Source organism: Staurois parvus, unplaced genomic scaffold (genome assembly GCF_062004578.1).
Source record: "Staurois parvus isolate SC_StPar_1 unplaced genomic scaffold, SC_StPar_1.0 ptg000165l, whole genome shotgun sequence".
Lineage (NCBI taxonomy): Eukaryota > Metazoa > Chordata > Amphibia > Anura > Ranidae > Staurois > Staurois parvus.
In genome coordinates this window covers 19,579,721-19,606,384 of record NW_028317961.1, presented here as the reverse complement: position 1 = coordinate 19,606,384, position 26,664 = coordinate 19,579,721, and the positions used below count along the sequence as shown (strand labels likewise).

The 26,664-nt window shown below is 42.3% G+C and overlaps 1 protein-coding gene across 2 annotated transcripts in view; it reads left to right on the top strand.

Moving 5' to 3' along the window:
- The window catches only part of LOC149462939 (cyclic GMP-AMP synthase-like), an 87,807-nt gene that overhangs the window by 14,416 nt on the left and 46,727 nt on the right, over window positions 1-26,664 (top strand). For both annotated transcript variants that reach the window (XM_089676285.1, XM_089676284.1), the window contains exon 2: window positions 9,164-9,389. In XM_089676285.1, coding sequence (XP_089532411.1) covers window positions 9,164-9,389 — 226 coding nt within the window. The remainder of the gene's footprint in view (window positions 1-9,163; window positions 9,390-26,664) is intronic.

Below are 26,664 nucleotides of genomic sequence, written 5' to 3'. Positions count from 1 at the left end.
TCAATAACTGCATTGTTCTTGATCTTGGAAGGTGAAGTCTGAATTAATAGTGGTCAGTTTGGCTTCCTGCTTCAAGAGGAATATCTGTTGAGTAAAAGAGACTGAAGTTCAAGAGTCCATTTCCACGCACACTCCAGAAAGGGTAGCTTCTGCATTTCTGGCTGGGAGTCAAAGAAAAAGTCAGCACATAATCCAAGAAGTCAGCGAAGAGCTTCATATCAGGATGCTTTCTGGTATTTTGGGAATTGTGCCATCCATACATGTCTTATGGTCACTTGGTGGTTCCTCTTTGGACACGGGTACAGCTTTGGTGATGGACACAGTCACTCAAGGCAAGCGTTTCAGGACATATTTGGGAGATCTTTCATGCTTCATGTCTCAGATCCAGCAGGTTAGGTAGACTCAGTTGAACTCTCACCCCTATCAAGTTGGGTTTCTGGACTGGTAGCAGTCAGAAGGCCTATGTCAGAAGATATGGATTACGCCCTGTATGGAAGTGAGCCAAAACTTGTAGTTGGAGAAGCAGAATCTTCTGTGATTTCATTCCCATCTGATGATCTAGCGGCTGGTGGTGCAGTACTTTGCACCAGCAAAGTAGGAATTAAGAACTGAATTTCAGGCTCTCCTAGCCTTCAGTGACCTCATCCTGGTGAAGTTAGACAGCAAAACAAGAGTGCACCTAGTGTCTCCCTTCTGAAGGAAGTTTCTCTGATTCTGGGGTTGACCCAAGTAAATACCCTGCAGCTACCTGCTGCCCATGTGCTTGGTCGGAGGAATCTTTAGGCAAACAATTTGTCCAGGACAATCCTGGATGACAATGAATGGCCCAGACCGCCACAAGTCTTTTGAGAACTAACAGGCTTGGTAATCTCTTCCAAAGGTAGACCTGTTCACATCCTTGGTCAACACCATGTTGCTTTCTATTCCAGGGTCCAGCATCAACAAGCAATTGGGGTGGAGGTGCTGATCACGGAGTGGATCTCCAGGACAGCTTATGCCTTTCTGCCTCTCCCTCTGATTCTCAGCTTCCTGCTGAGGCAGGGCAGAGGAAGGTGATAGTTTTGGTTGTGATCCCAGATTTGTTGAAGGGGCCTTGGTACCCTATGCCCCCCTCCTAATGAGGGCCAAGGATTCACTCCCTCTGCCGGTAAGATTGGATTCTCCAAAGTCACATTCATCCAACACCTGACAGGCTCAAGCTCATGGCTTGAGTCTTGAGAGGCAGCAGCTAATAGATCTCGGGGGCTCTGTAAAGGTTTGAATACTCTTATGAAAGCAAAGAAGAACAGCACTAACAGTACCTATAGTGAAATATGACAAATTCACAGGATTGCTGCTGATCAAGGTTTTACACTGGGCTCTTCACAAGTCTCACATTCTGAAGTTTCTGTAGGCGGGGCTTGATTTAGGTTTATGCATAAGTATGCTATGGGACCATATTTCAGCTATCTTCCTTCACCAGCATACAATGGGCATCCAACACTCAGTTATACTGTCCTTCAAGCTGCAACTTTGTTGAAACCTACCTAAGGGATTGTTTGTGAAGTGGGATCTCCCATTGGCGTTGGACTTTTGCATTAGGTGCCTTCAATGAATGGCCACTTGTGTTACCTCTTGCTGAAAAATGCTTTCCTGGTGGCAATTACATCAGCCAGAAAATTGTACATATTAGCGGCCCTGGGGTTTAAAGAACCCTTTTACATTCATCCTGGATAGGGTGATACTCATGCTGATGATCATGATTGTGCCAAAGTAGCCTTCATAGTCCATATCACACAGAAAGTTGTCCTTTCTACATCCCTATTGATGAGTACCCAAGAAGTTAGCCCATCAGATATGGGTCAAGCTTTAAAATTTAACATCAAAGCGACATCTGGCATCAGGAAGTCAGAGCACTTGTTTGTCATTCCAGGTAGAGAGTGTAATGATTTTATGGCTTCCAACAAAATTATTGCCTGCTGGTTGGGAAGCTCATCTCCTCCTACAAGTTGAAAGGGTTGGCTGTGCCAGGGGGCATCACTTCACTGGCCACTCAAAGGGTCTCGACTTTGTGAGTGGCAGCAGGCCGAGTGTGCCCAGATAGCTGCAAGGCAGCTACTTGGGGGTCAGTATATACAAGTTCATGGCTCATTACTGTATAGAAGCAGTCTTAATGACAGTTGAGTTTGGCTTCTGCTTTTTAGCCAGAATTGAGGAGTGTGTAGCATTATTCCTCCCCTCTGTGGCTAGTTGGTTCCCAGCTGTTCTGACATGAAGCTGTCAGGAAAACAGAAAATTGAATGACAGATACCTAAAGTACTTTTCCTTTCCTGACAGGCTCCATGTCAGCACAATTCCCACCCAGCTTGGTAGGACAAGTTACAGAACACTGAGGCTGCAGGTGGGCTCAAACTTATGAGTTAGGTCCTAGAAGCATGGGGACGGGGCCCTTACCCCAGCTGTGCTGACATGGAGCCCGTCAGGAAAGGAAAATTTCGGTAAGCACCGGTCAATTTTTTCCATTTTCTTGCATTCAAGGAACAACCAACTTGTACTTTTTTTAAGCTACATTTCTTTTTCTATTTGAAACAGAATTTTGTATCTTTTGTGTGATCAAATAGTCACACTAATTTTTCTTAGCTGGCTCTTGAAAAGGATTTATTCCTACAATCCCCAACAGACACAAGATTATTAGTGTCTTTTCACAACCTTATATTTCTTTTACAAAAAGCTTTATTGAATAATAAGCAAAGATGAACAGACAATCGTAGCAAAAATTCAATGACCAACAGTTACATATTACAATAAATGCAAGGAAGCTGGTGCAAGGCATGTATCGATAAAAGCAAAATCTGAAAAGTTTACATAGGTGCCCTGAGGGAAGGGATGGGGAGGGAGATTGGGAGGGAACGGGTAACAGACCTTTGTGGGTCAATGATAATGTAAACTCCAAAGGGAAGTATTGCTACATCAACATTATAATAAACAGGAAAGGCCCGAGAAATGGCCACATCAAAAAAAAAAAAAAACAGTACATATTCATGACCTAGAATTTAAAAAGAAATCTAGATTGCATAAATAGCCATACGGATGCAGCGCAGAGAACAGCAGGTACAATCCGTAAATTATGCTTAAGGACAGAGTAGACAGAAGAGTAGAAAAAGACAAATAGTAGAGAGACATGGACAACACACACACAAAAAAAAAAAAAAAAAAAGGGGGCGAGGGAAGGGCTCCGAGGGGATCACAGTAGAATTCATCCTCATATCGATAAAAGGGACTGGTCGAATCTCGAGGGCTGAGCTATATCCAGCCAAGGACGCCATATCTGCAGAAATTTTGTATTGGTATCCAATAATATGGCCGTCAGTTTTTCATTGACCATTATGAAGTTCATCTGATTTTTGACAGCCTCAAAGCTAAGGACAGGAGTTTTCCAAGCCCTTGCAATCGTCAATTTAGTTGCCATAAATAAATGTGATGCCAGCTGCCGTTCAGAGCGGAGAAGGCCCTCAAGCGGTTTAAATAGAAGAGCTTCATACGGATTACGCTTAATGTCTGTATGAAGAATAGTGCGGAGGAGGGCATATACCCTAATCCACAACCTGCGTACCTTAGGGCAAGTCCACCAGATGTGTGCCATGGTACCCAATTGTTGACATCCTCGAAAACAAACCGGGGAATAGGTAGGGATAAAGCTAGCTAGACGAGCAGGCGTATAGTACCATCGGTATAGAATTTTATAGGCATTCTCAAGAATAATGACATTCCTGGAACATTTAGATAATGTTTGGGTCATGAGCTGCCGGTCTTGTTGATCCAGGGTTCCCCCTAATTCCGACTGCCAACGCTGATGATAGGAATGAACCGGAGGGGTTCTAGAAGACATAATGGAAGAATAAATCAGGGAGATCAGACCTGGAGCATGAGGTCTATGTCTACACTGGCTTTACAACCTTATATTTCAAACAATCTAAGAATGAGGGCTGGAGCGGAGTGCATCGTGATGATGTCACCAGGCGTAATGCAACACTTTTCCTGAGCATGCGTACTGCAGTTATCCTAAATAGGCACGCTCCTATCTCAACCTGATGGAGGATTGATAGAGCCTAAATAAATAGTCCCAAATTGATACAAATTAACTTTTAAAAGGGCTCGTTTCTACTTCACTGGGCACGTACACTGTGTAATACAAATAAAATAAACGGTTAAAATTAATATTTGAGAAAAAAATATATATGGTGCTGTTCATACTCCCTGCTCTATTTGTAGGTCCACCACCCCTAATCATACGCCACCCCATTAAAAGATTAAAATTATATTTAAAGACATGATCCTTTAATAAATGAAAATTAAATTAGGGAAATGTGTAAACAATTAAATGATTTAGATATGACATTATAGGTTCCTGGTTATTATAAAATTATGGAAATTTTTAGATCTTCATTTAAGCCTTCTGGTGACAGGGTGTAAATCCAGAGTCTCCCTGGCACACAAGTTGTGAAATCATTCAGCTTCAAGGAGCAGTCTGGACATCTCTTCTATAACCTAGACTTGTAGTCCTGCCGTAGATTTCCGGGGATATTCAAGGAAATGTCAAAAGCTAAAGTACTAGGGTCTTGGACATGTGTAAATGAGAGCCTGTAGGGGTTTGTACAGTAATAAGCAAATTTGCTAACCAGCGTAGCTGGGCCATCTCGGATTATATCATCATCAATATATCTTCCAAAGAATATTAGAATGACTGCATAGTGATTGTTGTTCCATATGTAATGGGTTTCCCAGAAGTTCATAGCTAAATTATTGTAAGAAGGAGCAAAACTTGCTCCCATAGCTGTTCCTTTTGAAAGTAGAACTCCACATTTAAAAGTAAAATAATAATGTATTAAGCAAAAATTTGTAGCTTTTAAGATGAATGTGGCTGTCTTGGGTTACAATTTGGGTCAAGAGATAAGAAATATTGTAAGGCTTCTAAATCAAATTGGTGATGGATTGAAGTGTGTAATGAGTTGATGTCTAGAGATACCCATCAATAGGTGGGTGCCCACTTGTAGGGGGTCAGTAACTCCAATACATGGGTACCATCTCTTATGTAGGATTGTAGGTCTTGTGCCAACAGCTGTAAGAATTGATATATATATAAATATGAAAATCATGTTATGCTTTCCATGGCAGCATGCTGCACTGTGTGAATGGTCTCCTGGAACCTGGGACTTGTCCCAAACGGTTTGTAGGTGGGGAAGTTAAACTTCCGGTGGAATTGCCTGGGGTTAAGTTCCACTTTAAGATTGGAAATGTGAAAATAAAGGGAAAACACCAAAAACAAGTAACGCAGCCACAGCATTTAAGGATTGGTAAGATACAATATATTAAATTTTGGGTTCTGGGAATAATAATGCTTTAAATTCTAACAAGGATATATATTTGCATAGAGGCACATTTCCCTGTTTGGAATTCCTCCTACAATCCAAAAGCAAAGAATGCACCTTTATTTAGGCAAACGTATGTATATTTTTGTGACTTGGAAAAGAAAACAATACTGCTAAATACAGGAGGGATTTTTCAGTCTTCATTACAAGGTATTCATAAAATAAGGCACCCATATAACAGCTATGAATGCTGCTTGTAATTCTGCATGAACATATACCCTCACTCGGCCACTTTATTAGGCACACCCTGCTAGAATCGGGTTGGACCCCTTTTGCCTTCAGAACTGCCTTAATTCTTCATGGTATAGAGATTCAACAAGATGTTGGAAACATTCCTCAGACATTTTGGTACATATGGACACGATAGCATCACACAATTGCTACAGATTTGTCCACTGCACATCCATGATGCAAATCTCCCGTTCCACCACATCTCAAAGGTGCCCTATTGGATTGAGATTTGGTAACTGTGGAGGCCATTGGAGTACATGGCCATGTTCAAGAAACCAGTTTGAGATGATTTGAGCTTTGTGACATGGTGCATTATTCTGCTGGAAGTAGCCATCAGAAGATGGGTACACTATAGTCATAAAGGGATGGACATGATCACAAACAAAACTCAGGTAGGCCATGGCATTTAAACAATGCTAAATTGGTACTAAGGGCCCAAAATGTGCCAAGAAAATATCCCCCACACGATTACACCCCCACCACCATCATCAGCCTGAACAGCTAATGTGTTCATGCTTTCATGTTTATGCCAGATTTTGACCCTACCATCTGAATGTCGCAGCCGAAATTGAGTCATCAGACCAGGCAACATTTTTTTCCAATCTTCTGTTGTCCAATTTTGGTGGCCTGTGTGAATTGCAACCTTTGTTTCCTGTTAGATGACAGAAGTGGCACAATTGTGTTCTTCTGCTTCAAGGTTCGATGTGTTGTGCATTCAGAGATGGTATTCTGCATACCTTAGTTGTAATTAGTGGTTATTTGAGTTACTGTTGCCTTTCTCTCATATCGAACCAGTCTGCCTATTCTCTGACATCAACAAGGCATTTTCAGCCACACAACTGCCGCTCACTGGATAGTTTATTTTTCAGACCATTCTCTAAACCCTAGAGATGGCTGTGTGTGAAAATCTAAATAGATCAGCAGTTTTTGAAATACTAAGACCAGCCCGTCTGGCACCAACAACCATTCCATGTTCAAAGTCACTTAAATCCCCTTTCTTCCTCATTCTAATGCTTGGTTTGAACGTCAGAAAGTCATCACCACATCTAGATGCCTAAATGCTTTGAGTTGCTGCCATGTGATTGACTGTATAGGAATTTGTGTTACCAAGCAATTGAACAGGTGTACCTAATAAAGAGGCCAATGAGTATTTATGCCTAGTGATTGTTTAACGGACCATAGTAACTGTAGCAAGAAGTATACTGTACAAACTTGACGAGCGTATATTTGCAAACCAGTTTCTCTCATCAAAACTGTCTATGTCTAAAGCTGGTCATAGATTGATAATTTTTTTTTTTTCTTTCAGCCCACAGACTGAAAAAAAAAAAACACTGATTCCTCCATCCATGCAGTTGAGTTGGATGGAGAAATCCTCCCCTCTCAGACATTGGATTTGGACAGTGGGACTTCTGCTGATATAGAAAAATATTGCAACAAGTCCATTTAACATTGATTGTCAGATATCAGCCAGAATGTGCAGTTGTGTAAGGCAACCAATTAGGTTCTATCAACTTGTTCCATTACGCTATAAAAATGAAATATACTGTAGAAGCCAACTGACATGCACAGCTGCTCCAGATTCCCGCTATCCCAGTCTTGATAAATTCCACCAAGTGTCTGTAGTGCAGGGGTTAGACGTGCTGAACACACAGGCTACTTTTATAGAGTTCAACCAAAATGACCTTCTCTTCCCAGTGCAAATCATTCCCCCCCCCAAGCACAGACACCTCTTCGCAGACTAACCCCACCATTAGTACAGACCCCTCTGCACAGATGGCCCCCTAGCACAAAACTCAATACAGATTGACCTCTCATCATTTTGTAAATCCCCCCCCTCCTTGCCCCCCACTCCTCATAGACCCCCCCCCCAACACAGCCCCCTGAGTACAGACCAACCTCCCCTGCACATATCAACCTCCTCCCTGCTCAGACCCCTCAGTACAGACACCCTCAGCACAAACCTCTTAGTACAGGCTGTTCCTCCTAACATTCCTAAATCAACCCTCCTTGCCCCACACTCCTCAGTACAGACTCCTTAGTACAGACACCCCCCATAACCCCCTAAGTACAGAACCCTCAGCACAGATATTTCCCCCCAAGTACAAAATCCAGAGTACAGACCCCTCCCATTCCCCCACCCAATTGAAGAATCCTAAGTACAGACATCCATTATCGCTCCCCCCCAGTACAAAATCCTCAGTACAGACATCCTCCCCTCTCCGTAAACGCATTCAGCAGACTGGGTGGGAGCTCATAGTAAATGGAAGTCCTCAACGCCGTCATGTGAGTGGAGAGACGAGGAGACTTCCTCAGAGCTGTCACTGAAGCAACAGTTACCGACTCGGCCGGGGGGTGCTGCGGCCAGCAAACATTTGACATGCATGGCACTAAGATGAAAAAAATGGCAACTCCAAAATAAGTCAGGTGGCTTCAGCACCCCCAGTCAAGTCTGCACCCCCCACACCCCATTTAGTACACCACTGCAGCTGCTCCAGATTCTGTTTGCTTCAATTTTAGTAAATTCTCTCCCGTCAGTCCACAGAAAGTAGGTTGAAAGACTGCAAACATCAAGTGACCAAAAGGATATACTGCGGGGGACAACTCCGGATTAAAATGGATTATTGTAGAAAAAGCTTCCATCATTTTTACTGTCCTAAAACCAGAGATGAAAGGAAATCCCTGGCTGTCACTAAAATGTCTTTGTTGAAAGATTTCCCCTCCTATTTCAGTTCTGGTGACAACCCGAAATTTGGGATTTTGTTTCACTTTCGCTCTTGTTGATAACAGGTGTAAGGTTTGGGGTTTTCTAGCTCAAGTGTTGCAGTGAGTACAATCCATGACATACAGTATATTGTCCGTAAAAGGGCTTGTTAGCCCACATTTATTTTAAAAAAAAAGTTCCTGAAAACACAATCAGTGGGTCCTAGTTCCCTTTAGCCAAGAAATAGATATTCAACTTACACATACAGCATTGCAGCTCTGGTCTTCCACTTCAGGCCCTTGTCTGTCTCCCACAGACCATTTTCTTACTAATACTGTCTGCATAGCTAGCAAACCCTTGCTGCTCTGGCCCTCAGGCTTGGATCTCTGCCTATTCTAGTGCAAACATGCACCCCTCTGGCTGCTCTCTTGCGCATGGACTGGTGGAGAAGAGTGGAACCCAGACTCATGGTCAGGTCTCCACAAAAAGCCTAGCACAGACCTGACCAATTAGTGTTCTGATGGTTCTGAAAACCAGGACCCTGGACTAAAGATTTCATCTAACCCAGATCTCTAAGAAATCTCTAGGCTTCAGGTCCCAAAATGGATTTTCCTAAACAATGAGGAAACTGAACACACAGGACAAAATGATAGTCCGAATCTTTGACAAGGGCATGGGCAGCAAAAAAAAAAAAAAAAAAAACCTGACTGGTGTTCTCATCTCTCCTCTCCACTTAATCTAAAAATAAGGTTTTTTTTGCCTTTTATTATACTTTAAAAAGTAAACATTGAAAATAAAAGACCTACCTTTTTTTTCTCTCCAGATATCAAGACCAAATGAATTTGACATCATGCTGAAATTTACATTTGAGAGTTACCAAACAATTGAGCCAAAAAGTATGGATGAGAGTGATGCATACTACACGCTAGCATTTAAAAAACACATTCCACTAGAAATGGCTAAATACATTGGAGAAGGAGGAAATATAGAAGCCCAACAAGTCTTGGTTGCATTCAGAACTCTGATTGAGAAAATCCTCCAAAACTCAGGTATGATACATTTCTATAACCTGTACATGTATGTCTGTGCATAAATCCTGACAATATTATTGAAAGCAAGAAAGAATAGTGGGGACATAAACAATTTCTATTTACATTTCCAACTGGATAAAGTTCCAAAAAAAGTAAACAAACTAAAAACTGTTTGGAAAAAAGACAGTGTGTGCGTGTGTATATATATATATATATATATGTGTGTGTGCGTGTGTGTATGTGTATATATGTATATATATATACACAGTCAGGTCCATAAATATTGGGACATCTACATAATTCTAACATTTTTGGCTCTATACACCACCACAATGGATTTGAAATGAAACGAACAAGATGTGCTTTAACTGCAGACTGTCAGCTTTAATTTGAGGGTATTTACATCCAAATCAGGTGAACGGTGTAGGAATTACAACAGTTTGCATATGTGCCTCCCACTTGTTAAGGGACCAAAAGTAATGGGACAGTTGGCTTCTCAGCTGTTCCATAGCCAGGTGTGTGTTATTCCCTCATTATCCCAATTACAATGAGCAGATAAAAAGTCCAGAGTTCATTTCAAGTGTGCTATTTGCATTTGGAATCTGTTGCTGTCAACTCTCAAGATGAGATCCAAAGAGCTGTCACGATCAGAGAAGCAAGCCATCATTAGGCTGAAAAAACAAAACCAACCCATCAGAAAGATAGCAAAAACATTAGGCGTGGCCAAAACAACTGTTTGGAACATTCTTAAAAAGAAGAACGCACTGGTGAGCTCAGCAACACCAAAAGACCCGGAAGACCACGGAAAACAACTGTGGTGGATGACCGAAGAATTCTTTCCCTGGTAAAGTAATCACCCTTCACAACAGTTGGCCAGATCAAGAACACTCTCCAGGAGGTAGGTGTATGTGTGTCAAAGTCAACAATCAAGAGAAGACTTCACCAGAGTGAATACAGAGGGTTCACCACAAGCTGTAAACCATTGGTGAGCCTCAAAAATAGGAAGGCCAGATTAGAGTTTGCCAAACGACATCTAAAAAAGCCTTCACAGTTCTGGAACAACATTCTATGGACAGATGAGACCAAGATCAACTTGTACTAGAGTGATGGGAAGAGAAGAGTATGGGCATGTATGGCTTCCAATGGAACTGGTTCTCTTGTATTTATTGATGATGTGACTGCTGACAAAAGCAGCAGGATGAATTCTGAAGTGTTTCGGGCAATATTATCTGCTCATATTCAGCCAAATGCTTCAGAACTCAGTGGACGCCGCTTCACAGTGCAGATGGACAATGACCAAAAGCATACTGCAAAAGCAACCAAAGAGTTTTTTAAGGGAAAGAAGTGGAATGTTATGCAATGGCCAAGTCAATCACCTGACCTGAATCCGATTGAGCATGCATTTCACTTGGTGAAGACAAAACTGAAGGGAAAATGCCCCAAGAACAAGCAGGAACTGAAGACAGTTGCAGTAGAGGCCTGGCAGAGCATCACCAGGGATGAAACCCAGCGTCTGGTGATGTCTATGCATTCCAGACTTCAGGCTGTAATTGACTGCAAAGGATTTGCAACCAAGTATTAAAAAGTGAAAGTTTGATTTATGATTATTATTCTGTCCCATTACTATTTGTCCCTTAACAAGTGGGAGGCACATATGCAAACTGTAATTCCTACACCGGTCACCTGATTTGGATGTTAATACCCTCAAATTAAAGCTGATAGTCTGAAGTTAAAGCACATCTTGTTTATTTCATTTCAAATTCATTGTGGTTGTGTATAGAGCCAAAAATGTTAGAATTGTGTCAATGTCCAATATTTATGGACCTGTGTCAGGGCTCCAGGTATGACCAGAGATGTGTGGACTGACACAGGGAAACGCAGGCTTCAGGTATAGTAAACAATACAATTTATTAAAGACTAAACAATACATAAACACAGTGCAAACAAACCAAACCTCCAACAGATCACAATAAGAACAATACTAAACGTAGTCGGGCAGGCCGGGTCGGTAGCAAACGGGCAGGCAAGGTACAAGGAGCAGGCGGAAGAGTAGTCAGGAATAGCCGAGGTCAGTACAGGCAGAGTTCGTGCAGAGTCAGGATTCAAACAGGCAGGATCAGGATACAGGGGCCAAGGGAAACTATACACCAAGGCCCTGACTGCAGGCCTGGCTACTCCTTAAATACACCTCCTGCAATCAGCCTCAGGTGATGACTTGATTGCAGGAGTGAGCTTCTGGCTGCTGAGAGCACCCACTGGCCAGCCCTGGTACTGCAGCCCACACGGCAGGTGAGTCCCGCCACCATTGGTGAGTCCAATCCTGACAACCTGACTGTAATATATATGTGTGTGTGTATGTATGTATGTATGTATGTATGTATGTGTGTGTGGCAGAGGTACTGCTAACCAGCAGTGCCGATGAGGAGTAGCCAGGAGGCTTGTTAACTTTTCATTTGTATTTACCATTGGAGAAGAACCCCTGTGTGGGAAAGCTTATTTTGGACTTTTGTTTCTTGCCTTTCAGTAAAAGTGGGCTACCAAGCCCTGAAAAAGAGTTTGACTAGCGTGGACTTACTTGGAAAGCATCTACCACTAGAAATAATCATCCGCCATGTCACAATATGTGTGTGTGTGTGTGTGTGTGTATGTGTATGTATGTGTGTGTGTGTATATATATATATATATATATATATATATATATATAGTGTGTGAAACTCGAAAAATTAGAATATCGTGCAAAAGTTCATTTATTTCAGTAATGCAACTTAAAAGGTGAAACTAATATATGAGATAGACTCATTACATGCAAAGCAAGATAGTTCAAGCCGTGATTTGTCATAATTGTGATGATTGTGGCTTACACCTCATGAAAACCCCAAATCCACAATCTCAGAAAATTTAGAATATTGTGAAAAGGTGCAATATTCTTAGTTCAAAGTGTCCAACTCTAATCAGCTAACTAAGCCATGACACCTGCAAAGGGTTCCTGAGCCTTTAAATCGTCTCTGTCTGGTTCAGTAGGAATCACAATCATGGGAAAGACTGCTGACCTGACAGTTGTGCAGAAAACCATCATTGACACCCTCCATAAGGAGGGAAAGCCTCAAAAGGTCATTACAAAAGAAGTTGGATGTTCACAAAGTGCTGTATCAAAGCACATTAATAGAAAGTTATGTGGAAGGGAAAAGTGTGAAAGAAAAAGGTGCAGAAGCAGCAGGGATGACCGCAGCCTGGAGTGGATTGTCAGGAAAAGGCCATTCAAAAGTGTTGGGGACTTTCACAAGGAGTGGACTGAGGCTGGAGTCAGTGCATCAAGAGCCACTACACACAGTCGGATCCTGAACATGGGCTTCAAATGTCGTATTCCTCTTGTCAAGCCGCTCCTGAACAACAAACAACGTCAGAAGCGTCTTACCTGGGCTAAAGAAAATCAGACCTGGTCTGTTGCTCAGTGATCCAAAGTCCTCTTTTCTGATGAGAGCAACTTTTGCATCTCATTTGGAAACCAAGGACCCAGAGTATGGAGGAGGAATGGAGAGGCACACACTGCAAGATGCTTGAAGTCCAGTGTGAAGTTTCCACAGTCTGTGTTGATTTGGGGAGCCATGTCATCTGCTGGTGTTGGTCCACTGTGCTTCATTAAGTCCAGGGTCAACGCAGGCGTCTACCAGGAGATTTTGGAGCACTTCCTGCTTCCTTCCACAGACGAGCTTTATGGGGATGCTGACTTCATTTTCTGGCAGGACTTGGCACCTGCCCACACTGCCAAAAGCACTAAAACCTGGTTCAATGACCATGGGATTACTGTGCTTGATTGGCCAGCAAACTTGCCTGACCTGAACCCCATAGAGAATCTATGGGGCATTGCCAAGAGAAAGATGAGAGGCATGAGACCGAACAATGCAGAAGAGCTGAAGGCCGCTATTGAAGCATCCTGGTCTTCCATAACACCTCAGCAGTGCCACAGGCTGATAGCTTCCATGCCACGCCGCATTGGGGCAGTAATTGCTGCAAAAGGGGCCCAAACCAAGTACTGATTACATATGCATGCTCCTACTTTTCAGAGGTCCGATATTGTTCTATGTACAATCCTTGTTTTATTGATTGCATGTAATATTCTAATTATCTGAGATTGTGGATTTGGGGTTTTCATGAGCTGTAAGCCATAATCATCACAATTATGACAAATCACGGCTTGAACTATCTTGCTTTGCATGTAATGAGTCTATCTCATATATTAGTTTCACCTTTTAAGTTGCATTACTGAAATAAATGAACTTTTGCATGATATTTTTTGCATTAAATTTTTTGAGTTTCATCTGTGTGTGTGTGTGTGTGTGTGTAATATATATATATATATATATAATGTGTGTGTGTGTGTGTGTATGTATGTATATATATAATGTGTACCCCCAAAAAATTATGGGTATACAATCTGATTCACACTATCCTTAACAAGACTCTTACCTGTAATTCATGAGCGCCACTATTCCATATCTCAAAAGATCTGAATGAAAGCTGGTATCTTTTATCCTTCTTGTAACATGCCAAACTATTGCGATTCATCACTCCAGAGAACACGTCTCCACTGCCCTAGAGTCCAGCGGCGGCATGCTTTACACCACTGCATCAGATGCTTTGCATTGCACTTGATGTAAGGCTTGGATGCAGCTGCTCGGCTATGGAAACCCAGTCCATGAAGCTCTCTATGCACTGTTGTTGTGCTAATCTGAAGGCCATATGAAGTTTGGAGGTCTTTTAGCAGAGTTGGCAACTTAGGTGCACTTCAGCATGTGCTGAATTTACATAGCCTACCACTTCATGGCTGAGTTGTTATGATACCACTAACAGTTGACCGTGGAATATTTAGTAGCAAGGAAATTTCACGGATGGACTTATTGCACAGGTAGCACGCTTGAATTCACTGAGCTCCTAAGAGCGACCCATTCTTTCACAAATATTTGTAGAAGCAGTCTGCGTGCCTAGGTGCTTGATCTAAAACACCTGTGGCCAGTGGTGTATTTAGTTTTTGTGCTGCCCTAGGCAACTCAAAAACTGTGCCCCCCCCCCCGCCCCTTTCCCAGTGAGAAAGAGGTTGCATGGTGACAGTAGCAACTAGGGTGTAAAAGGTGGTGACAAAGAAGGGGTGTATACAGTGTATTATGGGGGGTGATGGGGGAGCCATAGCTGTACGAAGGGTGTGATGGGTGTAAGCAGGAATTGTGGAGTGTGATGGGTGGTGAGAGGTGCAGGAGGGTTTACGTGATTGGCTTATGCAGAGTATAGTAGGGTTGGATCTATGAGATATGCTGGCAGGGTATGTTGGGGTGTAATGGGGAGTGTTGGGTGATGTCAGGTCTCTGCGGGGAGTGGAATGGTGTATGCAGGGTATGGTGGGATGTAAATTCCCTCCGACTCAGACTAAACCCCCCAGAGTGATCTCCCCCCCCCCCCCACAGAGACTGCCCCATATACACTGACCCCCCAACAGACTGCCCCATATACACTGATCCCCCCACAGACTGCCCCCATATACACTAATCCCTCCTCACAGACTGATCCCATATACACTGACCCCCCCCCCCAACAGACTACACTGATCCCCCACAGACTGCCCCTATATACACTGATCCCCACACAGACTGCCCCCATATACACTAATCCCTCCTCACAGACTGACCCCATATACACTGATCCCTCACAGACTGCCCCATATACACTGATTTCCCCCCTGCCCCCATATACAATGACACACACATACACAAAGACACACAGAGACGCACACCCTCTGATGGTTCCTAGCACTTATAAATTCCGGCTGATAGGAACACCGACAACACAGAGTATGACAGTGATCATCGTACATTTCCAGCCTCGTCTCTGTGTTTACTTTCTCCGAACTCCTCACCTCACCTTCTGACCTCCTACCACTCCAGCAACCGCAGGACTGTACGCTGGATTTCCTTCTTCCGGTACTCTGAGAAGGCTCACCGCACTAACACACCAAGCCTAACATTTCTCCATCCTCACCTCACCTGCCGACTTCCCATTGCTCCAGCAGCCGCACCATGTCCGCAGGACTGTACCCTGGATGTCATTCTTCCTCCTCCTTGGCGGCGGCCGGTGCACTGGGAAGGCTCACCACACTGACGCACTGATCCCAACATGTCCCCATCTTCACATGTGTCCCTTCTTCCAGGGGGCGGTGCCGCCCCCTGAAAAATGCTGCCCTAGGCAAACGCCTTGTTTGCCTTGCGGCAAATACGTCCCTGCCTGTGGCCATGGAGGTGATTGAAACAACTGAAACCAATTTGGAGGGGTGTCCCAATACTTTTGGCAATATAGTGTATGTGCCCTAGACTGTGCCGAGCTGTACCATATATTAATACTCCACTAGTGTGTGGTAGCGACGGAAGCAGTCCTTGAGGCAGAGACCAGGTTGGCCATTACAGAAGGGACAAAAAAAAGCGGATGTTATGCCTACAAAAGGGCTGTGCTGATCTCTTCCTGGAATTTTAGGAAGGAACTTCATACAGTTGCTTTGTAAAGCACAAAAGCACTGTACAGAGCCAATTGAAATAAATATACAGACACGTTTTTTGTACCAGCGTCTGGCTTTATGGGAAACTAAGTACGTCTTCCTCATCTCGTCATTTTCTCGTCAAGTCCACCCCTCACATGTTAAGTTTTTATAGTCATGGACACAGAAGGGCTTTTCAGGAACACCAGCTGCCATGGAAATTTGGATGGTCGTGTCTGCGTGAATGGAAGACAGAACAACAACATCCTGTTTGTCCTTCCACTTCACTGTGAGCAATTCATCATTTTTCAAGCAGGCTTTCTCCCCCTTTCTAAGATGGGTATTTACAAGTCGTTCGAGGAAGCCCCAGTGATTAGGTCGCACGGTGCCACATGCACCAATGCCAAGATTGTACAAATGTCTAAATGGTGGCACACTTGTATAAATGTGGGGTGAAGTGGACAGCTATGAGAATATCATGCATGAAAGTGAGCATAAAGGTGAATATTGTCCTTAGTGGATAAACATATGGTGAATAGTGTCCTTAGTGGGTCACACAAACTTCATGCAGCATTTTATATGTGGTGGTGTCTGCCAATTGTAGATTCAATTCCTTCAAGTACTGGTCTTTAGATAGGACTACTATCCCACCACATATAAAATCTTACAAAAGGATCCTACCGCCAACTATAAACAAGAATTAGAGTCCTTGGTGAACAAAGGAATGCAGGATAAGATCCTAAATAAAAAAGAAGCAAGATTTCTAGTACCTGACACATGCAGGATACCGGTCATTTACTTAGTCCCTAAAATCCATAAGGACCTCCATAATCCCCCAGGGAGGCCCATAGTGAACGGCATCGATTCTATCCTATCTAGATTGGGACAATATGTAGACATCTTTTTACAACCCTTAGTCAAAGAGACACGTGCTTACCTTAGGAACACTAAACATCTGATCCAGTTACTTGATACCATCCAGAATACGGACAATCTAAGAATAGCCACTGCTGATGTCTCCTCTTTATATACCATAATTGACCATGATAATGCAATTTCATCTACAAATTGGGGTTTGAATAAATATAGTAATCTACAAGTGAAACAGCAGAAGTACATTATTGACTGTCTAGATTTTTGCCTCACCCACAATTATTTCTGGCATGGACACCAATATTACAAACAAATAAGAGGAGTTGCCATGGGTGCCCGTTTTGCCCCGAGTGTGGCTAACCTGTTTATGGCCCATTGGGAACAATATTCCATCTACCCCCAACCACCTAAGGAGTTGGCGTTATACAAACGCTATATAGATGACGTGGTAATTTTTTGGAGGGGTGATGAGACCTCCTTACAGTTATTTTTACAAACACTTAATTCCAATGACCAAAATATCTCACTCTCATGGGAAACCAGTGAAGAGTCCATTCACTTTTTGGACCTGAATATTGCAATCAAAAGAAACAGATTGATTACCACCACTTATTTTAAAAACGTTGACCGGAATGGCTACATTGCGCTGGACAGCTGCCACTATCCTAAGTGGCTCTTGAATATTCCCAAGGGTCAGTTCATTCGCCTAAGGAGAAACTGTACCGAGATAGAGGACTATAACAACCAGGTCCAAAAGCTAGGGGATAGATTCGAACAAAAAGGTTACAGTAAACATCTTATTTCTAAAAAAATCGAAGAAGTGGGGAAAATGGACAGAACCCAATTACTGGCAGATAAGAATAAGGAGGCACATCTAGATGACCGTGTATCTATCATCTTAGATTATAACATGCACTATAAGAAAATCGAGAAAATATTTAAGAAGTACTGGCCCATCCTCCAATTGGATCCTCACTTAGAGAAAGTCCTACCCGCCAAACCATTGTTTATATATAGGAAGGCCCCCAGCATCAGAACTAGTATAGTCAAAAATGTGATCGACCCCCCTCAGACTAACCGTAGCACCACACTTTTCGATCTAAAGGGTTTCTACCCGTGCAATACTTGCTATGCATGTAAGGCCACAAAGGGAACTAATAGGAAAATGAGAGAATTCCAAGCAACCACTACAGGTATGACATATACCATCAAGGAGTTCATTACATGTCATACAGAGGGGGTAGTATATTGCCTCCAGTGCGAGTGTGGGCTGCAATATGTGGGACGAACTAAGAGGCCCATGTGGAAGAGGATTAGGGAACATATCCAAAATATAAAAAAGGGCCACACCAAACATAGTGTTCCCAGGCATTTCACCACCCACCATCATAACGACCCCTCCAAACTCAAATTCTGGGCAATAGAGAAATATAAAAGACACTGGAGGGGGAGTAACAAAGTTAGATCTATTAGCCAAATGGAATCCAAATGGATTTTCCTTCTGAGGTCACAAGCCCCGAGGGGCCTCAACGTTGAATTCGACCTGAATTGCTCTATCAGCAATTATTAATCAGGCATTTATCACTCCCTATTATTTCTAATATCTCTACATTCTGCATTAGGCTCTGCATTGTTAATTCTAACTTCATGTCATGGTCATTGACCAACCCTATGGTGTACTGTATATATGGGCGATTCGGTTTTAATATACATACTTTTATACTTAGTAATCTTTTGCAAGCAGGCATTACTAGGGGTTCTTTTTGATCTATAATAGATCCCCGAATTTTTAAAAAAAAATTTTTTTAAACTTTTTTATCCTTTATTTTTATATCATTTTTTGTTATTATATGGTGGTTGGTGAGGTTAGAGTGCCGCCTTAGGTTGCCTAACTTCGAGACCGGAGCGTGCACCTGAGTTATCTTAATCCACCTACACCTATATCCACCTTATATATAATTTTTGTTATGACCGTCCGGTTTGAGATTTGATTGCCATCAAGATATATAGAAGATTGTCCTCCTCATTGTACTTCATTTCAATGGCGGCCGGCACCGCCCATTAGCAATGCTGATTGGCTAATTGACCAATAAATTAAGCTCCACCGGTAGTAGGCGTATATCCTGATGAAGTCACGTGTTTGAGTGACGTAACGCGTAGATACGCCAGTGGGAGGAGCTTCCTACGATCGACGGCTTGACGTCATATCCGGCGTGGGCGCCATCTTGGTGCTCCAAGTCCTGAACACAGTACACCCTTGGAGAGGTGTAAAGGCCTACCTATATACAGATCCGTGTAAGTAGGCTCTTAGTTGCTTTTAATTCATAAATAAAAGGTTTTACACTATGTAAGTCTCTCTTGCCTCACTGGTGACCGTACTGGAGAGCCTTCATCGGAGAGACATCACGGGCATGAGCAAGTGCTGAGGTTACTATCCAATGCTAAGACTTACCAGGAGGAGCGAGTGACATCATTATTACCAGCAGGATCCACCGGTTATCTGGAGGATCATTACAGTTACCATTCTAAGCTCTTTGGTCCCTGGGGGCCTGAGCAGGAAGGTGAGGGAGCACCCCTGCCTTAGAGGATTGGCACATTGCGGTCCACACCTGCATGAAGTTTGTGTGACCCACTAAGGACACTATTCACCATATGTTTATCCACTAAGGACAATATTCACCTTTATGCTCACTTTCATGCATGATATTCTCATAGCTGTCCACTTCACCCCACATCTATGTCAGTTATTTTATATTGTATATATTTGTTATTCTATTTGCCAGCTTAGCGCCGTATTAATTGGTTTTAATTTAGTTGTTGATTTTGGTGCTGTGGCTGTGGCACTACTAATACATGCTGCTTCAATCATTTACATCCACATTGTGGCGCAGGAGATTATCTTTTCTATTTTACACTTGTATAAATATTGTCCACGTATAACTAGTACCCGATATGGACAAAGGGTGACACCAAGTCCCAAACTATCTTGCCACTGTTCCCCATGTTGTCTGTGCATCCGGGGGCTCTACGTGACTATCTTTTCCCTCCTAAATCCATAAATTACACTTATAGTCTGTTTCCCTCTCACATGTCTTATACATCTTGATCCCATATCTAGCACACTTGCTGGGGAGAAATTGTTTGAATGCAAGTCGGCCAGAAAAATTAATGAGGGACTGTTTTGCTGGGGAGTATACACATCTGCAAATTTCTGGCTAAGGTAATTTACGAGGGGCCGAATTTTGTGGAGCCTATCATTTTCAGGGTCATCCCAAGGACCACAGAGTGTGTTATTACTGAAACGCATAAATCGCATTATATTTTCATATCTATGCCTGACCATGCCAGCAGAACATGGGCATATGATGAATCGGGTCTATCGACCAATACAACCGCAATTCATTATTATTATTATTATTTTTTTTTTCAGTAATGCCCGTGTTGAAGGTTAGGCCCCCCAAAAAATCTAAATTTGGAAACTGTAATAGGTTTCCATGCAAATTGTCTGGCAAGGTTTGAATTTGGGTGGGCGGCAATAAATTGTTGTGTGTATAAATTGCTTTGACCCAAAATCCATTCCATACTGTTGTGGTGGTTTATGTAAGGATATATATTATTTATAAAGGGCGTGTCCCTTTCCCTTAGATGAAATATTACAGTGCCTCCAGCCGTTAAAATACGGCAAATATTTAATAAACCAATAATTTGGACACTTTGATAATTTGATCACCACTTATTATTATACCTTGAATTCTTTTAGCCAATATGATTTCGTACCATACACACAAAATTTGCCTTATAATAGATAAATATAAAAATTTATTTATGTACAAAAATTATATATATATTAACACGAAACGCAAAAGACTGGTGATAAATGAATATTGGTACACACAATCAAAGATATAACCTACCAATGTAAGACACACTAATCAAGCTTCTAACTAATTACATCAATTACAATTTTTAAATGATATGATTATTTATTAAATTTATTAATAATTAATAATTTCGAATATCTCAAAGGTTATATTCTCGCACGCCGTGGCCATAGGATTGCAAGAAGTAAGCCCTTGATATGTGATACTCTGGTTATTAATATTCAATAAATTATGAAATATGGAAAAATTTATAATATGGCAATAAACAATTTTTTTAACAGTAACACAGTATCTGACTACAGATATCTAACTACCCAATATTGTTGTAATACACTAAGGTAATTTTATGATTCTACACAACAGAGAAAGTAATTAATACAAAATCAAATAAACATCTCACCACACCCGGAATTCAGACTAGGCAACTCTCCCGTGGACTTAGCTGGCAGTGGAACGCCTTTAGACTGATATATAGGGCAAGTGAAAGATTCTCAGTAGGGGAGAATGTAGGAAGTTATAAGATTAGAGGTTTAGGAATTGAGTTAAAGTTTTTAGGAAGTTTTAAAAGATGGAAGAGTAGTTATTCAGCAGATCTTCTTCAGATGTCAGGTCTTTCCATGAGGTTTTTATGAGGGATCTTTTTTCCTTAAAGCACATGGGCTTTTATATCCACTAGTCCATTGTTCTAAGATACCTTCCCACCAGGCTTCCTGATTGGCTAGTTGAGAAATGTGTGTACATAAGCTATTTCTCACCTGCCCGCCAGGTGGCGGTCATGTATCACAGAACAATGTGAGTATTTGAGATGACTCATACCTTGGGTGGAATCTTCAGGTAATTTCAGGAATAAAATATACGGCTCTATCCAGATATAGCAGTGATACCTATATTATTCTAAATAGGGACCATGGAATATAGGTGTATATTCGGTTATTCCTCCTTGAAGTACCATCCTGTTTGTTTCCTGATAAGACATGTAACTAATGCTAGTCTATAATACATCTTACTTCCCATCATCTCAATACTCAAATTAGTGATATATAGTTCCCATTGCTGAGTATTTAGTGGTGTTTAAAATCTATAACATCTTATTTATGATATGTTTTTGTAGTATATTTTTGTCATGATATACAGTGAACTTTTAAACTTAAATGTCCTGAATTTCACCCCTTTGTTTCAGAATCAACATTTTCTCTGTGTAGGGAAAAAACTCTCTATTTGCATGGCCCTTGTAGTATATGGTATATGGTAATAGTTTCAGAGGTCTGTTGGTTCATCACACTCTACAGGTTTTGGTTAAGCTTTCAACCAGTTGAGTTCCCGTCTCATTATTGTTGAAATGTTTAAAAGTCAAAGTCCTATCTGGCTATGTGTTTGACTTCTCTGTATGTGCATTCTTCTCAACCTCTATATACAAATAATCCTTGTTGACAGTTCAAACAGGCTTATTGTCTTGGAAAAGACTCACTTCCCCCATTCTCTATATTTCTTTAACTAGAATTCTTGATGGTTCAACCAAGACAAAGTTAACTCTTAGCATTCGGCTATGCTGAGCTGTTTGCCATATAATATTATGTCTTGATAAAAGTCATATTTTTGAGACATGATTCAAAAGCCCACAACAAATCCCCCTTTGTTTTTGGGGTATAGGCACGCGTAGAGGGGTGTCTGTATCGAAAAACATGAGTGGGACTTTTGGTTAGAGTGATCGTTCGTCTTCTCCGGTGAAGTGAATGAAATTAAAAAAATTTTTTTTTTTTTTTTTTTTTTATAATAAAATGGCAGCGGTGATGCTGGTTGGTCCTCAACTTGACTCGGCGTCTTTAGATGGACACTTCCGATGACGATCCTGGTCTTGTGATGAGGCCGGCCTGGCCTGGCACATCCACCTTGGGGTCCATGGGTCCTCCGCACGACAGGTCTCTTAGACGGTCTCCTAGGCGGGTCTTTTCCTCTGGACTGGCCCTTGGTGGCCTGGGACATCAGGTTATCGTCTCCGGATCGATCTCTGGCATCTGGTCTTTCCCACAGGACATTATAGCTTCCTTCTAGGGTCCGGTCATTGACACCTCCGATCGCCGGTCTGGTCATAGTCTGGGCCTTCCTTTCTAAATTATTAAATGAACAGTTTAAGTATTGGATATACATAAAATTATATTACTGGATCCTGTAAGACAAAAGATGAATTATATGTTCAAAGGAAATTTAATGATGATCTCAATATCTCCAGATAGGAACTGGTGGGTTAGTCTTCCAACAACTGCAATTGAGACTTCGGATGGCAAGCACGCAATTGGTTGATGTGCACCCATCTATCACTGATTTCACCATACCGGGTAACCTGCAATTTATATGCGACCGGAGAGATTTTATCAATGATAGAGAACGGACCTTTCCAAGATGGAAGGAATTTCCGTTCCTTGATCTGGTCTCTTGCAAAGTTGTATAGATAGACCTTGTCACCAATCTCATATTCCTTCTTGGAGGTTTTGAGATCATAGTATGTCTTAGCACTAGTTGCAGCTCTTTCCAAATTTCGCTGGGCAAAGGCAAAAGCATATTGCAGATGTTTACGTAAATCCTCTATGTATTGGTGTGTGGTGGTAGCATTGATCAAATTTTGATCTGTAGTGCGATACAATAAGTGCTGGGGCAGTACCATCCGTCTACCTGTCATCAGTTCAAAAGATGACATTTTTGTAACTGTATTCGGAGTAGCCCTCAACGCCATCAGGACCAGCGGAAGTTTAACATCCCAATCTTTGCCTGTTTCCTTAACAAATTTCTTAAGGACATTAACGATGGTCTGATTGTATCGTTCTACACCACCACTAGAGGCTGGCCGATAGGCGATATGCAATTTCCTTTTAACCCCCAAAATTTTCCACAATTTGGCCATCACTTCGCTAGTGAAGTGCGATCCTCTATCAGACTCTATCCTCTGAGGTAAACCAAAACGTGAAAATACATGATTTATTAGCAATGCAGCACATGTCTCGGAGCTGTTATTTGGTGCTGGTATACATTCGACATACTTGGTGAATAAACATGTAACTGTTAACATATACCGATTTCCTCGTGAAGATTTTGTTACTGGCCCAATAAAATCCATTTGAAGGTCTGACCAAGGCATACATATCCCCCTCTTCTGGAGAGGTGCTCTGTGAGTTGGCTTGGTAGGTTGAAATTGGGGACATATTAGGCAACCTTGGCAGTACTCCTTCACATCGCGTAACATATGAGGCCAGTAGGCATAATCCCGCAGGATCTCATACGTGATCTTCTCTCCACGATGACCGGAAGTGGGAGCATCATGGGCATGCTGTAGCATCAAACCTCTAAATTTAAGTGGGACGACCCATTGTTGTACGCCACCCTTTGAGGTTCGTATCAACAATCCCTGGTATAAAGAGAATTGGGATTTGGATTTCATTAAGATACGTAAATCCTCCTTCCCACTACATACTTCCTTATTTATGGGATTTTGGTTGGGATCTTCCATATGACTATAAAACAAGCCAATTATTGGGTCTTCTTTTTGGGCAGTAATTAAATCCTCACTAGGAGAATCGTGACTCCACTGTATTGCATTTGGATCACCAGCTGTTCTGGCCTGTTGCCTGGTGACAGCTTCAACCTGTACGGTACCTAAAAATTGATCAATGTCTAACAGTTCACCGGTGATTGCCCCTTCCTTGGCTAGAGAATCGGCCAGATCGTTCCCTTCTTTCTCGGCACCTAGAACCTTGGAGTGGCCTTTGGTCTTCTTGAAGTGCAGGGTGAGATCATTGGACCTTACCAGTTCATCGATGTGACAAAAGAGCTTACCATGTTTCACGGGTTTGTGATTACTCTTGTTCATGTTGTTTCGCTTCCACCTAGGGAAATACTCCACAAAACTATTCCTGACATAATTGGAATCGGTTATGATGGCACACTCTCTGATGTTGAACTCTATAGCCATCTCAACTGCTCTAAGAATTGCAGTAAGTTCAGCAACCTGACTGCTCTTTGGTCCAAGTTTGTATCCCACAGAAATTGGGGTGACACCTTGGGTCCAAACGATTCCAATACCTGCCACTAGTTGGAGCTGTTCCCCATCCTTGTGATGAAAAGCACAACCATCCACATATACACACGGCAGCTGTTTACAGTATTCTTCATCATAAACCTTGTAGGGAGAGAACAGTTGTTCTTCCAGAAAGTCAGTGTCCGGGGCCTCCATAGCAGGCGTAGTTGCGGAACAATCATGGAGCTCGGCTAGGCCCTGGGCTACTGGACTTTCCTTGTTCTGTTTGTACTGAATTTCAAGAGGCCACCCTTGCAAAGACAAAGTCCAAGCAGTGATGCGGCTATTAGACACATTTCCTCCCTTGATACGTTCACTCTTTAAATACTGTAAAGGCTGGTGTGCCGTTTCAACAATGATTCTCTCTCCCTGAATGTAACTGCGAAAATTCTGTAATGCCCACACGGTGGACAATAGAGCTTTTTCACAGTCACTGAACTTTACTTCAACCGGGGACAAAGTTTTACTGGCATAGGCAATCACCTTACTGACATCATCACGTTTCTGGTAAAGAACAGAACTCATACTTACCTGCGTAAACCCTGTCTCTAGATAGAAATTTTTTACCCCCTTCGGGATATCCGAGACACGGAGCTTGTGTGAGACGTTCCTTTAATTCCTTCATGGCGTCCTCTTGTTTCTTACCCCACGACCATTCGACATCCTTCTTCAGTAGGTGAAGCAACGGCTTGCTTATCTCGGCGTAATTATCAATAAACTTACGCGAGTAGTTTACCATACCTAGGAATGATCTCAATTCTTTAAGGTTAGTAGGGACTTTACAATTCAGAACCGCCTCAACTTTCTTCTTTTGTGGGTTCAAACCTTCAGCAGTAACTTCATGGCCTAGGAAGTTTACCTTCGTGCGACACCACTGGGCTTTTTGTAAGGACAGTTTTACTCCTGCTGCTTTTAATTGGCCCAGGACATGCCGAAGTTCTGTAATGTGTTTGGCCATTTCAGTACTTTTGATCAGGATATCGTCCACATATGCCAACGTCCCCCTTTCGAAGGCGTCTGGCATGGCCTTGTGCATGAACACAGCAAATTCATGTCCGGAATTTATGAATCCGAAAGGCATTCTCACCCAACAATATTGTCGATTTCCAAAACTGAAAGCCAGTTTGTATTGGTCTTCCTCACTCACCTTTATGGTCCAATACCCTTGTGCACAATCCAAGGCTGTGAAAACTTGGGATCCTTGGAGCTGGGCGAGACATTGGTCTATGTATGGGACAGGCCATCCTGACATGTACACACGTTTGTTTAGCTGACGGAGGTCAGCGCACAGACGCCATTGTCCATTGGGTTTTAAGATACCCAGGATCGGGTGGTTGTAGGAGCTGTGGATGGGCCTAATTATACCCCTTTCATGTAACTTCCTGATAATCTCAGCTAGAGATTCATAGGAAGCTAATGGTAACCTATACTGTCTTACGAATACTGGTGGGGCATCTGGATCTGTTTGGATCCTAGCGATGTGTAGGTCAGTAGTCCCACAATCGTAAGAATCCTTGGCAAAGATTTCTTGGAATTCAAGGAGAAGCTCTCGGAGCAATTGTCGGTCGAGATCATTGGAACACGCATCGGCGAGGGCCACCATCTCTTCCACTAACTCCTTGAATCCAGGAAAGCTTTCCGGCTGACCTATCTCATATGCCTCTTCAAGTTTTGTAGTGAGGTCATTGGGTATGTGATGTGTGTGTGTGTTCTCCTGCCATCCAGGTTCTTTGGGGTACTCTTGTTCTTTGATTGGGTGATCAAAGACAATTGATGTCTCTTCGATTCGACAGGTGCCATCTTTAGAATCAAATGGATAAATGGACTCTATGGTGAAAATACCCTCTGGTAATGAATGGAATGTTTGTTCAATTAATTGTTCCTCCGACAAATATTCATCGGGGATGAGTCCAATCACCTGGTTAGTGACCCCAAAGGTGTAATATTCAG